This window comes from Pyrgilauda ruficollis, unplaced genomic scaffold (genome assembly GCF_017590135.1).
Source record: "Pyrgilauda ruficollis isolate IOZ18807 unplaced genomic scaffold, ASM1759013v1 scaffold2, whole genome shotgun sequence".
Lineage (NCBI taxonomy): Eukaryota > Metazoa > Chordata > Aves > Passeriformes > Passeridae > Pyrgilauda > Pyrgilauda ruficollis.
Genome location: NW_024519206.1, coordinates 273,700 through 290,094, shown reverse-complemented (window position 1 = coordinate 290,094; position 16,395 = coordinate 273,700). Strand labels below are relative to the sequence as shown.

Genomic DNA, 16,395 nt, shown 5'->3' with positions numbered 1-16,395 from the left:
TCACAAGTCAGTCACCTCTAAGGGAAATGATGCAGGCCTTACCATTAACACATTAACACACATTAACACTGCCTTATGACTCACAAGATGGATAAATGCACACAGGTTGCATTTCCAGCCAAGGACCCTCAGGTAAAAGAACATGACCAGCAAAATCACAGGGAATGTTGATAGTTGAGAGAGCCTAGCAGATATTTGATCGGAATAGATTACCTCAAAAAAAAAATGTAATGAAGATTCACAAGATCATAGAATCATCTTGATTGGAAAAAAGTTGCTAAAATTGAGTCCAACCATAAATCTAATGCTGCCAGGTCCCACTAAACCATGTTCCTAAGTGTTGTATCTACATATTTTTCATGTGATCCCAAAAGAAAAGGATATCTGTTACGTATTATTTGAAAACCAGCACCTTTGTTAAAATATTGTTATCTAAAACCATGCCAAGGCATTGTAGATCTCAAGAGAGATTGTTAAAAAACAGTCTAGTGAATACAAAGTCAAATGCTCTAAGTGTGCCAAGTCATCTGTCCAAGCTTCCTTATTTAAAATCCTCATTATTCCTCAGACCATTGCAAAGTACAGTACAATAAATTCTTTTCTGAAACAGCTTTTGGGGTATTTTTAATACCCAGGGAGCAAAAGAATGTATAAAGTACATTGCTATTTAACCGTGATGGAATAGTGTATGCTTTTACTATCACTGATACTGGGTAATCCCTACCACTTGAATTTTTTCCCTTTCTAACACCAGTACTGAAGCTGATGATCTATCCAGTTCATTCCTAATGCAGTGTAAATACTGAGTGGAAGTCTTACTTTACATACACACTCTTCTAAAGATAAGAGAAAAATCTTGGCTTCATGAAAAATCTCCTTAGGCCAGTCCAATTGATAAATTATGAGAGTAGCTATGATGATATATGCCAGCACAGGGCTTGCTACTGCTAACAATAGTTTTGTTGTAGTACTTTCAAAAAATCAATCACAACAATACTATTAGCAATTAACTGCAAACGTTAATTAAAGAAAAAAAATCAAGTTAAGACAGCAGTCTGACCTCTCCAGACTGGCAGGGAAGAAGCAGAGATACTGGTAGAGCTCTCATCCTCTGGAACTGTGACTATGCATGGAGGATGACTTACAGGCAGAGACAAATTGAATGATCACAGACAAAGAAAATTTTTGGGTTTCCTAATGAGGAAATAATATTATTCATGTACTATAATTTTCACTACAAACATCAGAAACACCTTTTCAAACAATTTTACAAAAACAAGTATGAGCACGTAGGAGAGTAGACTGTGAATTAAAGTCTATTTTTCCATACATGGGACCCTAAACATAAAGTGATAGAAGATTAGCACCCCATACCTCTCATCCACATTACAAATACTTGCATAATTGAGAAGACTAGCACTCTGCAACTGAATTTCCTTTTTAGCCTTTTCTACCATCCTGTGATTCTAATTCAATCTAGATGGCAGCATGTCCCATTATGTCACATGCTGGGCTTTGTACAGCAAAGCCACCAACCATTTATTTGTTATCTGTAGTGAAATCAAAACTGTACAAGTATGTCTGGATTTTTGTGGGAAAGCAAATAAACAAAACAAGACCGTGAAGCCCTAGTCTGACAGATTTTTGAAAATCAAGAAGCTTTGGTGGAGGTGAAACTGGGGCATTTACTTGCAATTAATCCCTTTTCATAATTTTAAAAGCAGAAAACAATTTTATTCCATAATCTTGAAAACACAGATTTCACTAAGGAAATCTTATAAAACAGCTTATAGATAGTAAGTACCAACACTAGCAATGTCTTAGTTTAACAACCCGAGATAGAAGATTTGTTTTAAACTCAGCATTGGTTGCATTATTTCCAATCTTTTGAGTTATATTCCCTCAAGAACATATGACAAATGATGGACTCTATTATTGACCTTATGTTCAATAAATTGCTCTCATTACACTATCATCTCTGCAAGCACAGGTAGTAAGCATGGTACCTGTGTAAGGTGCAGGTACACAGGAAGTTTTGTGACACAGAAGTCAATGCCTTGCACAAAAGTCATGAGCCTTTTGTGCTCATGTTCCTCCATCCCAACACTGCCTCTGCCTTGCCTGGGCAATCATCATCCCAGGACAGGAGGTACCAAGCTGGGACACTGGTTTTGTTTGGATTCAGATTCCTTCTTCAGAACAAATTAAGTCAACCAGATTGTAGCAATTTCCTTTTTTTTCCCCCCTTCTTTTCTCATTAGTTCCCTGAATGATTCTACTTCGCTTAACAACTGGCAAACCTGCACAAACAATGCTCCAGAGATGAACCCATCTGCGTGTCGTATTCAGCACCTTAAGATCTCACATCCAAATGTTACCATAGGACAAATAGCTTGTAACAAGATAACCAAACATTTGTAACTCTCCAGAAGAAATCAGACTGGAGGTGGTTTCTTCCAAAATGTCTGTGTCTATGAAGGACAGTTACGCTTATCTAGGATATGCATTGTAGGGCAGGAAAACACATCTGTAAAACTGGCAAATCCTTGACAGAATGGGGATATGTCACAAATACTGCAATTTCAGCTTCAATTAACAAGCCAGCCTCTCAGATGAAAACTCATTTTTTTAAAAAAACCTTTCTCCCTCCACACACAATATAGGCATTTATCACTACAAGCACTTGAAACCACTTCTGCCTCCAAATTCATCTGTGCTGAAATGCATGGCGCTCATCATAGCCAGTACTGTGAAAGATGCTGAACGGACTGGAGATCAGTCACTGAACAGAAATGACATTGGGCAATTTCTTGTCTCCTAGGTTTATGCTCACTCCGTGGTACTGACCCTGTATCTCAAAACCAGAAAAACCCATGAAGAGTTATCAACCACCACCAAGATGGTGTTTATTTTGATCACCTCTAGGCTACCTCAGTCCTTTCCTCTCTACAGCTACCAGCACATAATCCAGCCCACAGACAACATGACCTGTTAAGAGAAACACATATCATAACATGAAGGTCTAGAAGAGATTTCATTCATTAGATTCAGGATTTTTTTCATCACTTCAGACTCTTTTCCTGTTCTTTCACTGTTTCAAAATGGTTTTTTTCAGTATTTTTTTTAACTTGGGTAAAGAAGGTATATATAACAAAACAATGTACTCTCAGAAGATGATCTATCAAATATAATCAACAAATCTGGCCTTAGACAAAAACACTCAATAAGTCATGAATACTAAAAAGTCATACCAGACGGCAGGTCGGCTGAAGGAAATTCAAACAACTTGGATTTGTAAACAGAGTGGAAATGGAAGTCATCCTGAAATAGTAAATAATTGCCCACATTATATCAGGAAAAATTAATCCATCTCATGAGCATTAAACAGACAAATCTAAAGATTCTTGTTACCCAGCACATACCCCAGAGAACATGCAAGTTGCCAGGCACCATTACTCTACATTCTTCTTTTCCCAACTGCAATGTGATGGCTAATGCCACATTTAACCACCTTTTATATCTGAGTACCTCAAACACAGTGGCTGAGCACACAGAGCTAGGCCTAAATTAGGCTCCCAGAGCTGCTCAGGGAAAGTCAACGGAAGTCCCAGGAGCTGCTGAACTGGAGTCAAGGATAAACCAGCAGGAGAGTGATATAATAAACCCAGAGCAGGAAATGCCAGGGAAGGGGACTGGGCACTCAGAGGCTCCAAGGGACCCTCCTCTAGTGCTGCCATGCTCTACAGCCAAGAGCTACAGAGCACACACATACAGACACATCACTGTCTAATTTTTGCAGGTCTGCTTTTGTCTGTGAAGATGGGAGTCTCACATTCAAGGTAAATGAGTTAGGAATGAGAGGATGACCCTTTGGTCCCACAACCTTATGCCTACCCTGTACCCATGGATGACTGTACTCAAAAAAAACACAGCAGGACTACTGTAAGTTCTACTTACATCTGAAGTGTAGTTTTCATCTGGTTCAATAAGGTAAGTATGATTTCCATCATAGAACATCCCACTGTCAAGAGCAGGAAAGGTAAATACAGATTTAATAAACAAACACTAGTGCAACATGGAAGTAACTTATAAAAGTTAATATACTTTAAAATTTTAAATATTTGGGAAAGGAAGAGTTTAAAATGTTTCAGGAACTGAATGCAATTCTGGATCAATCTTTTTATTTCCTCACTTTAGAAAGAAAGATTTTCTCCTGTGGTGAAGCAGACTATTCTTTCTTCCACAAACCTTCTCTACAACACATATAAACACAAAATGGGCTAATTTAACCAACTGAAAATCCAGTTCAAAGCCCCCATTCCCATGCAGGAGATATCTACCTGCAACAGATAAATAAGGGACCTGTCTTTAGGAACTCATTTTTGGAAAATATGTATAGCTTTCCCCAAATAAAAATGATATTTAATTGAATTGAATTATCCTTAGGTTTTAATGGGTTTTTTATTAACTTTTTCCTTAGCATTTCATTTAAAGAAAGTGTTGATACAAATATACAAAGAGCAGAAAAACAAATGTTATTTCTTACATCAATACATTCTGATCTTCAACCAAACCAGAATATTTTTAAGTAACTTTTCGTTTACTGCAGTGGCATACACACATGTTTGGGATTAGGCTGTATCATCATGTCACTTTCAAAGGGCCACTACTACAGTGTTTAAGCTTGGCCCTAAATACGAGCTGTAAATTCAAATTTGGCACATTGCACATAACAACAGCATGAAAGCGAGATTATTTATTTACTTATGTTACTGTTAAAAACACCCAAAGCAAACAAGAATTACAAGGAACAAAAGCAGATCCTTTTCTTTTTTCTTATGCAGCATTTTTTTTTATCAGCAAAACTGACATTCACAGAAGTAACCTGGGTTACTGACTGTATAACATATATCAAGTACGAGCATAACTACAATGTAAAGCTGCTTCATCTTTCAAATTACACATGCCTGTTCTTTGGAAATACTTTGGAAATACTGTCTATACAGTCTAAGCAAAATATTCTAGCATCTACTGGAGCTTCTTTGCTTGGAAATAAGGAGACTGGGGAAGATCCTGTAGCTTTTTATCAGTTTCCCTCCCTCTAATTGCAACTTTAGTTAAGCAGGGTCTGCAAGGTGAAGCACTGTCAGCAAGGAGCTTCCTGTGAGACTGCTGCTCCAGCAGCACTGACCTCTGATCAGGTCACTCAGCAGTGACAAGAATAATAGTCACAGCTGACCTACAGACCTGAGCTGCCCCCTCAAAGCATTCGTGGCTCTTTTCCCACCAGCTACCATAGACCCAGTGTGCTCTGAAGAAACCACACGCCCATGGGTGTGTTAAAGAGAAAGCAAAACATTTCAAAAGCCTGCATTTTGATGATGCGTATTCTTCAGACAATCAGGTTTGTAGCCGTGACAGTGGAATTCACAGCCGCGACGGCAGTTTCCGCATCCACCAGCAGCCGGCAGCAGGATCCCAGCCGTGCCCGCCGCCTCGCCGCCAGCCCGGGCTGCGAGCCGCGCCTCGCCACAGCTCACCCGCACCCCAGCTGGCCTCTGCAGCCAGTCCTCCCCGGGTTAACTCATAGCAAACCGTCGTTACTCCATATCCACAGAAAACAAACAAAAGTCCAAGCAAAATGGCTTGCTTGAAGTTGAGGCGGCAGAGATACGTTTGTCATTAGCCAAGTCATTAAGAAGACATGCATAATTTCAGGCATTCTGTCGGCCAGATGTGATTGATTTAACTAATAAAAGGAAGGACGCAAAGCAGACATTACTAAAACAAGGACTCATAACTTCTGATTAAAAACCCAAACTATTTTTCACATGTATGAATAATTCTGCTGGCTGAAATCTAGAGGTACTAATACGCAAAAGAGGAGACTGGCATGACCTTTAGAAATATGAAGCTTGTTGTTCTCTTAAAGGCATCTGTTTTGTCTTGTGTACTTCCTAAAATTCATGAAAGCAAAGCTCCTGCCCCGAAGACCTTGCAGAAGACAACTCTGCCCAGCTACCCTTATTCCAGCAAGATATTCCAAAGTGTGGTTGAAGCTAAGGAGCTCTGATTGCCAGTATGAGTTTCTAATAATTATCATTTAAAATCAGCTGTGTAGGAGCTAGTTGCAATGATGGAAATGCAGTGGCAGAGAATATGAGTTTAATACAGCTCAGGAAACATTACTTTCTCATACTGGATGTTTGAAATACCAGCCTGATTGGAGTAAGCTTGTGTCAAAGAACTCAGCTCAAACTTTATTATATCAAGGGAAAAAAATGGAGGGGAGGGTGGGGAGAGGAGACAGGGAGATAGCTTTCAAGAGAGAGCTGAATTATACAATGAAAAAAATGCATCATCTGTCATGTAACTTTAGAAGGGACTAATTTGCATATCAGGCCATTGAAGAATACAGAGCAGCAGAACAGTCAGTTTTAAGCATAAACTCACAGAAAGAGGGCAGGGAAAGACATATGCAGGCTCTCCTTTGTTCCTGCTTTTTCTCCTAGGAGTTAGCAGGGGCCAAGACCTAATGGACCACTGCTAATGGAAGCCATGCAGTGCCTCAGGATGCATTAGGAAGCTACTATTTTTAGGCTTACTGTCCATGCTTCAAACTGGGCTCAAGTTTCTTGAGCTGCACAGCTGTAAATCAGACAAGTGCAAGGATGACAAGTCTTCTGCAGGCGTTCTCCCCTTCATACTAAAGAATATACAACTATAAAAGACTACTCAAATGAAAGTACTTATATGACTGATACCAGAACTACAGAACTATTGCAAATAGACAATAGGCTGAAGAAGATTTCCATCAGCTAAACCCTGCTTCCACAGAAAAAGGTAAAGCTCACATGATTTCCACACAGGCCCACTTGGTGCCATGACTTTGCAAGCTGATGTCAGTATTAGTAGTGCTGAGATCCTGTAATTCCCAGATGTGACAGGCACTTGGTTGATCTGAAAACCCGACTAGCATCATTCAATAGCACCAAAAGTAGACAGGTCCAAAAGCTGTACAACCCATACACAGCTTTATGTAACCTTCACTTGACAGAGGCTTTATTTATAAGTAAAATTATGTACTTCAAATAAAAATTATTGCACCCTCATACCTTTTCTTCTAGATTTTTCAAGATTTTACTATATGCATACACATAGCTTAAGGCCAGAAATTCTGTTAACAAAAATGGATAACACAAGATAAATTCTAAAGTGACATTTTCTTTGTAAAGATACTAGAAAAGAAATAAAGCATATACATCATTATAGCAACAAGAAAAGGACACAATTTCCAAATAATTCATTGGCATTGTTTTTATTTTTGTAGAATAGGATATTTTCAGCTACTTCTACTCTGTCATCTCTATAATAAGTTATCTTAAAACAATGCCTGGCCACTGCCATTAGTCCTGAGTTTAGGGGAAAAAAAAAAAAAAAAAGTAAATTCTGAAGATTTTTGATTACTTAATATTGGTGACAAAGCAGTAGGAAAATAAACAGCATTTTTTTTTTTTGCTATATATATGTATTATTTTACTATAAGCAACTTGATTTTCCTTAAAAGAGTGATAAACAAAGGTCAGTAAAAACAAAACAGCAGACTTACTGTAATCCATGGCATGTTGACAAGGCAACAAATGATACAGAATTTCCTCGAATTTTTCCCTGATAATAGCAATGTTCTCCTCCCTGAAATTGGAAATCGAGACTGTAAATCCATGGGACATTCCACAGCATCACACTTCATCCTGTCAAGGACGGCTTTTTCATAAACACTTTCCCAAGCCATTGGCATGGCACCCAGAACTCACTATCACTCATGTGGGGGTTCATCCCCTCTTCTTTGAGCCTTGGTTTGGTACTTAGACAAACACCATCATCTTGACACTGTACACCAAATGGTGAATTTCACAATCTCAGTGAGAAACGCCTGACATCCTGAGATGGATTTCAGAGACAAATTACTCCAGAAGTGCTCATCTTTCTTCGCTGACTAGACAAAGAGTTGGAAGTAGGGGGCTTAGACTCAGCATCTGCTCTGCACATGACTAGATCAGACAGGATGCTCTGCATCTGCTCTGAGGGTAAGGCAATTTCCTTCTTCTAAGGAGAAAGGTATGCTAACAAAATAATAACAATGCTTGGTTGAAAAAAACGACCAAAGGAAAAGTAGTCACTAGCACTCCAAAGCTAATGGAACCTCTAAGAATAACTAAGGAGTAAAGGAATACAATGAAAATGAATATTTGCCTCTTCTCTTCTGCAAATAAAATGTATACCTTTCTATTAAATCCAGCTGACTCTACTCAAAAATTTCCCCCCTGGTTTCACTGTAGTAGGGCTTTCACTGATAAGCCCTACTACACATGCAATACATTTATTCAGTATTGCACAATATTTGTATGCAAAATTAGAAAAACAAAAAACAATTCAAACATCCCTTAAATTCTCACTGACATCTACTCTTCAGAATAACTTACCTATCAGTGTCTCACCAAATTTATCTATGCTGTAATGTACTAACACTGGTTAAAGAACTATGAAGGAGATTTTCAGTACTTTTATTTTTTAATAGCATTTACTTGCAAATACTTCTTCCAGCAAATTAATGAATAATCTACCTAGCCTAATGTACCCAGCCCTCTGAATATTTATGTCCATTTACCAGAGGGAGGGAAAGAGATTACAATTACAGCTGTTTCAGAAGCCATCAGTCACTTGCAAGTGGCACAGCACAGTGATTTTAGACATCTGACATTAAATGCTTTTGGATTTTATTTTTCAAATACTAAAAAAAAAAATAAATAATGAGGATCGGACTAAAGGTAAGAAAATATGTAGGCTATATTGGTAGTTGTGTGTTTTGATCAGGAAACCCTGTTCTGTTTTCTACAAGATGTGGAAACTACTGTTGAAAGCAGCTCCAATGCATGGGTGCCTCTGGTTTGAGGTGCACTCCTTAAGAGAGTACAGGAGGCTGTTTGTTAGAGCACAGCTGCTCACAGTGCTTGATCTCAGCCTGTCAAAGGAAGTCCTTCACCACGCTGACCTGCAGAGTAACCACCATGCTGTCCACTGTGGGCACCCCTCTGCTCAGACGTCTGAAGGGAAACTGGTGCCACAGAGGCAGCGTTTGACTCCTTGTCTCACATTGGTAAGAGGCTCTGGGGCTGACTCAACCCAAGCTACACCAAGGTGTGTCTGACAGCAGGTGTATGACCCATCACCCCTGGACCAGCATTTCTTGTGACTATCCAGAATTTGGGACACAGATCAAGTATCAGTGAAAAGGAGATTGTTTCAATTTCTGCTTTGCACTCATGTACATTTTAGCCACCAATATCCTAAGTTAATTTGATTTCAGAGAGACTATATCCTTCTTTGTTTTTCCTGAAATCCCGGCTCATTTTCTCCATTTTATCCTCCTTTTCTACACCTATTTACTTCCTATATCTTAGCTACTTTAAGCTCTCTTGACTTGCGATTTTTTTTATTTCAGTCAGTAGAATTTCCCCCTCTTCAGGATCATGGAACTGCTTAAGCCTTTCAGGTCCTTTTGTATATACGAATAAGAAGTAAACAAAGAGAGACTCCAGTTAGCAAATAACAAAGCTAAAAATCAAACTGTATGGATGATCTAAAACCTTATGAGCAATAAAATACACTCTAAAGAGAATTATTGAAGTAGTATTCCTGTAAAAGTCATAACTGGAATTAAGTGCATGGTTATGGAAATAATACTGAAAATACTATCAGTAGGGAGTTGTACAGGCTTCTAGCTGTGGAAGGAATTTGGAGTAATTACACAAATTAGTTTGTTCTCAGAAAATGTAGTTAATATGTACCAGAAATAGAATCTCAGGCTCCATTAGTGTGCAAAACCATGTCTTTTCAACCAGGAGAAACATTTTTTCATACTAAGAATCCAGGCTGTGGCTCAAAAGTGTGTTTTGATCTTTCAAATGGAAATCAAATAAATGTCGCATGAGAGTACCTCCAAATTAATTTATTCTGTAATAAATCCATGGGAAAAAAAAAAATTAGGCATACAGATCTAGAAAATGAAAATATGACAAAAACAGGTCTAAATTTTTGTCTGGGAAAAATGCAATTGAGATACACAAGTTCTACTCTATTTAATCAAATCAATTAAACTCAATGATCTACTAGAGTTCATGGTAATTCTGGTGGAGACAGAAACACAACTCTGATCAGTCTCAGGGACCAGTTCTTATCACTACAAAACATTCCTTTCTATATGCTAACATCCAGGAGACATTTTTTATTTATATATTTATGTTCCTATCATTATAACATAAGTTCGCTGCAAACCAGTTAATAAAATTAAGCTAAAAAATTATTTTCACTTCTTTAAATGAAGATAGGTTTTTGGGTTTTTTTTCTGAGTACTTGATGCATGTGATTATCTGAGGTGGTTAGAGCATAGTGCTCATAACACCAAGGTTCTGAGTTTGACCCCTGTGTGGGTACTTAAAGCTACAAATTCTGAGAATTGAAATGTTCAGGAAACCACTGGATGTGGCACTCAGTGCCATGGTTTAGTTGGCATGGTGGTGTTTTGTCAAAGGTTGGACTTAAAGAACTTGGAAGTAATTTCCAACCTTAATGAGTCTATGATTCTGTGGTTCTGTATTGAGAATCAGGACACATAAAGGTACTCTACAGGACAGATTTTTTCAAGCATGTGTAATTTTGGGCAAGAAGTTTACTGTTGTTGTTTCACTATAGTGCTGAGGCTGAAATCATGCTGGGTTTGGCATGTACTAAACCTGTTTTATAGCAGGTGTGCCATAAAATGCACTGTATTAGAGGAAAAATCACAGTATGTGAGAGCCCTAAGACCACCAAACACTAAATATCATTATCATATCTATCTTCTTTTACTCTGCTCTTGGAAACACTCCCTGAAGGACTAGGGTTGTCTCTCTTATCTACTGGTGTCTTCAGCAAAGAGACAAAAGCTGGGGAAAAAAAATCTTCATTTTTTTTCCTAAAAATATTCTGGTCCCATATGATAATTAAGACTTCCCTTAAGAGCTGAAATTAGCACCAGCTAGAGTTCAGTCCAGAACATCACTGGTCTTTTGTGAAGAGTTGTTGGCTTCCTGTAGCTAACAGAGCCTCTCTCTGTTCTCTCAAAAGCAACAATTGCCCATCTCAGCAAATCAAACCTCCACACTGGCCTTTGCCAGCTACTGGGGAATGGTTCAGTGTAAGATGAGAGGAAATCAGACCGCTCTTCGACATATGGCCAGCCATAAGTCTGAGCAGCACATTTACCCACTTCTGCTCTAAAATTGAACCTGGTCACTCTAGAGTCTGGGAGAAAATTAGGCTAAATGTCATCTCCTATGAGACAAGGTCAGCCTGGTGACAACAGCTGTGACACAAACCTGCAACACACATTTGCCTGCAAGGCAAAATTTCTGCCAATGCTCATAGCACTCTGCTGTCCATTTCCTTGGATCAGTAAGTTATCCTTCCTGCATGAACCTTCTTGATATGAGGGACAACTTACTCCGAGGGCAGCACAGAAAATAGATATTTTTTAAAAGTTTATTAATTTGGAGAGATAAAGATGTAATAACATGATACAAGAAAAAAAAAAAAATGAAACAACCAAAAAAACCCAGAATGACCCCAGGGTCAATTAAAACAAGTTAATCATTATGATAGTTGTCAATTCATAAAACAGCCTTCATCTTGATGCTTAAGTTGGATAATTCCAGCAAAATCCTGAATTAGAGCTATTTACCCTGTGAACAGCTACAGTTCATCTCTAACCAGATGCATCCCTTTTGCCCATGTCACTACAAGTCTTCTTGCAACCTGTTGGCTACGTAGTGCGGCAAAGACACTAAAAATGGTAAGACACAGATGTCAGCAATGCAAATAAAATCTGTTTCCATTTTTATTCTTTAAGATAGTTTGTCCCTGCTTTGAGAGGCATCAGCTGCTGAGCAGACACAAAAGAGATGAAAAACACATTAACCAACACTCATAATAAAGGGTGAAATAAGTAAAGTGAAAAAACAGCCCCGACAGTCATTAATGGCAGCAGTTCACTCCTCTCTGCAGTCACAGTGCAGAAAGCATCTGCTGACCATACACTGGCAGGGTTTGTTATTCGCCTCAGAGACACTATGACCTTCCCAGGGGAGGAAAATAAGGATGCACATTCATCTGCTTTCTACATTGGATATCCAAGTAAGCCATTTTCTGCAATTAAGAGAGGTGCTGGCCAGTAAAACGCAACAGTCAGGCACTGACCTTAAAATTAATACCTTCCTTCTCCTACATATTCCTATTTTATCACTTTTAAATCCACAGGAAAGGAGATTGCTGGTTTAATTCAAATCCTAGTAACATATCTCCCTCTTTCCTTGCAGGGGAAAGTTCCCAAAAGGCCAGCTAAGGCTCAAGCCACCATTCTGTGAATGCTAGATGATGATGAGCTGCCAGATAACGATAAGCTGTTTAAAGGGCTACCCATTGTGGGGCCACCAGTTACAAAAATACATAACTAAGGCTGCACGATCAACAGCAAAAGGAAAAGAAAATGCACCCTTGCTCTCTGACTTCTACAGCAGAAAACAACTTGTTGTGTATGGGTTTCTATTAGTAAACAGAAGAGTCAAAATGGCACTTTGACCTGTGTAACTGCAATGAGAGAAAACATCTTTTAATTGACACACACTTCAGCAACTGGCAGGAGCCCTGCTGTGCTGAGCCCTGAGTTCAGCTCTTACTCAGCTCAGTAACAACGCCAGGGACCTGGCACCACCTCTTTGCAGAGTAGTTTCTGGACTGCAGTCTCCTTAAAGCCAAATGTTCTGAAATTGTGAACGGTGCCCTCCCTTTGTGGGAGGATGGCTATCACATGTGCTCATATAGCTCAGAGCCGACACGCTGTGGTGACATTAGATTATAACGCCGTTTCAGTTTCTGAAATCAGAGATATGGATTCCAAAATTAGGATAAGGCATAGCCACTTCCAAGCCTTCTCCACAAAACGCCCATGTTTAAAGACTGTTGGCAGCACTCTTAACAAACAGAGACACACGTGTATGTGACAGGATCCTGCACGCAGGCGACTCGCTCCAACTGCCATCAGTGACTCACAGCAGGAGCCTTCAGCAGATGGCACAAGATATCAGCCCAGCTTCCCAGTTCAGAGGCCAAATGAGGGTTGTGTTTACTGCCCAGTAGCTATGAGAGAAGATGCCCCACAAAACACTGCAGGGTGTGGATAGAGAGCTCATGCCAACGCAACACCATCTGCTCTGGAAGCTGTCTTGGCATCTGCTTGGAAAACAGACTCTTGATTTGCCTTGACTTACCTTGGTGTTAGGGGAAATTATTTTTTATTATCAGCTGCCAGGCAAAGATGAGGCAGAGGAGAAAAGGTTACCTCTTCCTGCCTACTCTGTTGCTGTATTTAAGACAGCTCTTGTAGCAGCGGCTAGTGTCTCTCAGTCATGGCATACAAGTAATTTAAATTATAGTCATTTTGCTCCACTCCTGCATTCCTGTTCCAGGGAAATGGAAGCAAACATTTTAAGGGACAGTATGAAAATTCCTTTTAATCTACGCATTCCAATCCGCCACATCAGCTCATCACCCAAGTCTGAAGCCAAGGTGTAAGAATGTGATTTACAAGATTACTATAACCACAACACAACACCTACATGGATACCAATCAGTCAACAGGACATAAAGTTCTGAGGAAAATAAAAAACAATACAACTCTGATATCCTTATTGGCTCATTATTTCTGAATGACAGAGCCTTCTCTCTAAGTGAAAATTCACAGAGCTTAAGGCTGTGTCTAGAAACATTAACCTACTGTTTATAATACAGTACCAGTTTGGTATCCATAGGGAACAACAGACATGTGTAGGCAAAGCTACTTACAGAAGTCAAGATGAAGAAAGTAAAGATGTCAAACTAAAGCACACTGCATGGAAGCACTCCTTCAGAAGTACAGCAGCTTCTGTTTGCTTAGCTTAATTCCCCCTCAAAGGGATTAAGTTAAATCCAAAAATATACTTTTATTTTTTAATAAGGGCATCTACAAAGCGATTTGATGTTCTTTAATGTTATAGCAGTAATTAATTTCTCTCAGCCATACTCAGTCCTCATACAGTCTGAGATTACAGAACACTTGGTTGCTACCACTCTCTGGCGATGTATGTCGTATGTTATTGCAGCTCGTGGAAAATAACTCAAGAGGTGCACAAAGTCAGACAAGATTTTTCTGCAAGTCCAAGCTGTCCTCCTTCTGGAACAAGACAAAACTACGGCAGAGTACCCAAGAGGTGACTCCTGATGGTCACACAGTCGCTTGACTTGTCACTTCAGCAGAACCACCCGCCATCACTGGGGTCCACATTCGCAGTAAAATGTACTTTTTAATGTACAGTGAAATGTACTTTTTACACTCTGGAACACTTCCACTTTCTGACATTTTTCCCCTGCAGTACTAGTTAAACCCACAAGATTTTTTTTTTTTTTTACGTCACAAAGAAAAGGGAGACAAGATAATTAAACCTGCAAAATCCTACATGAATCATGATCTGGGATTCATTCTAGTGTAGTATTTTCAAAACCATGACCTGGGAATGACTCCTAATATGGAAAGCTGTTACTTTTAATTTTCTTCTCTTGGTAGCAGAATGTATGTAAAAAGTAAGCGAGTAATAACAGGGAGATAATCAGATATTTTAAAAATCTACTGTAAATGTACATCAAAAGTGCCAGCCTGCAGGATCATTAGGTCAGGAAAATGCACTATGTATGAGGGCTGATTATCTTGCCCTGGTATCCTATAGAGGACACTACGTTTTCTAAACCCCAAAGGGCTTGCTTACAGAATTCAAAAAATGCTACAACAGAAAAGTGAGATATTTCTCAATGCCTATGGACTTAGCGTGACAGCATAACACTACTGGGGAAAAAAAGATGTCCAGAGTAACTGAAAACACATAGAAATTTTAAAATTTTGTCTACTCTTCATCAAGACACATTAATTCCTGTCAAAACCTAGAGGAAACAATTTGACCGGTATACTCTGGGATCAGTTTGTTTCCATCCTGCCATTCCGTTCCACTATTACACTCTAATCTCCCCCTTCTTGTGGAACTTTGAATTTATGAACTTTCATTATACAGTACAAACACCTATAATTAGTCCCTAAGTGTAAGAAGTTGCCATTTGTTCTATTCAGTCTTTTATTTACTCCATTGGTCAAAAGATAGTCAGTTTTCCAGCTGATCCTTCTCTGCATTGTAATACTTCTCAGTTTTGCACTGCTGGCAAATTTCATTAATGCACACATACTTTTTCATGTAAGTCATTAATGAAAACATTTGATGAGAGCACTCTGAAGATCAACCTTGCAAGAACTCCCTGCTAAACTGTGTCAGACTCGCAGACTCCCATCAGCTCTTCTTCAGTTAGTTTACTGCTATCACTAAAAAGTAGATTATGGCCTAGATTTGTTAGTAATTTGCCAAGAGAGCTCTGTTGAAGGTGCAAGAGAGAGATCGGACAACATTACAGAAACCCTTATTCAAAGTCTTCTCTCAAACAAGATTGAGAGTGATTTTTCTGATAATAATGGCTTCTCTAGTCTCTGGATGCAGCCAAAAAAACTCTGCCAGAAACAGGCATATATAATTCCTGCATTATTTATGATTTTCTCCTTTTCAGTTTTCATCAGCAGGTTGTGCAAGTTTCAGGTAGATGCACGCAGAGCTCCCCACCAGCCCCAGGCTCCAGCCTCCCAGGGCTGAGTCTTCCTGCACTCCCATCCTGTCCTCTGCCGGCCCAGCTGGCACTCTGCTATTCAGGAGAAAATGTAATCCCTTGCAGGAAAGCCTGTTTAGCATAAAGGCTTCCCTGGCAACTGAAACAACTTCCTCTTTGGTTACAAAGAGGTGAGTTACCAAAACCTGAAGAATAATAAGAAATCACTTTTCGGAGTGCCCTAACTGGAAGATGATGGCTTCCAGTCTTGCCATAAGACCGGAAACATAGCAGTCAATTACTAAAATGACCTGCTCACTGGTTAAGTGTTTAATCTGGCTGCACCACAAATTATTGTAGACTTATGATCAGTTTATACCTGTGGAGATAACAAAGAAATGTTGGAATACTACTTGGATAAGGTCTCATCAAACACAGGCACAGGTGTGCACTGACACACACTTCCCTCAGTCAAGGGACTGCTCAAGGAGACCAGATTTGAAGGAGAAAGTCTAACAGAAAAAAGCAATATCGACCCTATCAAGGGTACCCAGACTCCTCTGGTCCTTCAAGATTTTAATGTTTTTCTCCTTTATGCATAATTTTTCCTTAAAAAGGACATTT

General features: G+C 39.2%; 1 protein-coding gene across 1 annotated transcript in view; it reads right to left on the bottom strand.

Annotated features, from left to right (window-relative positions):
* ADAM22 (ADAM metallopeptidase domain 22) overlaps positions 1 to 16,395 on the bottom strand; it is a 128,813-nt gene that overhangs the window by 49,733 nt on the left and 62,685 nt on the right. The window contains exons 5-7 of the mRNA XM_041466624.1: positions 7,610 to 7,692; positions 3,958 to 4,021; positions 3,252 to 3,321 (exon numbers count right to left, since the gene is read on the bottom strand). Coding sequence (XP_041322558.1) covers positions 3,252 to 3,321; positions 3,958 to 4,021; positions 7,610 to 7,692 — 217 coding nt within the window. The remainder of the gene's footprint in view (positions 1 to 3,251; positions 3,322 to 3,957; positions 4,022 to 7,609; positions 7,693 to 16,395) is intronic.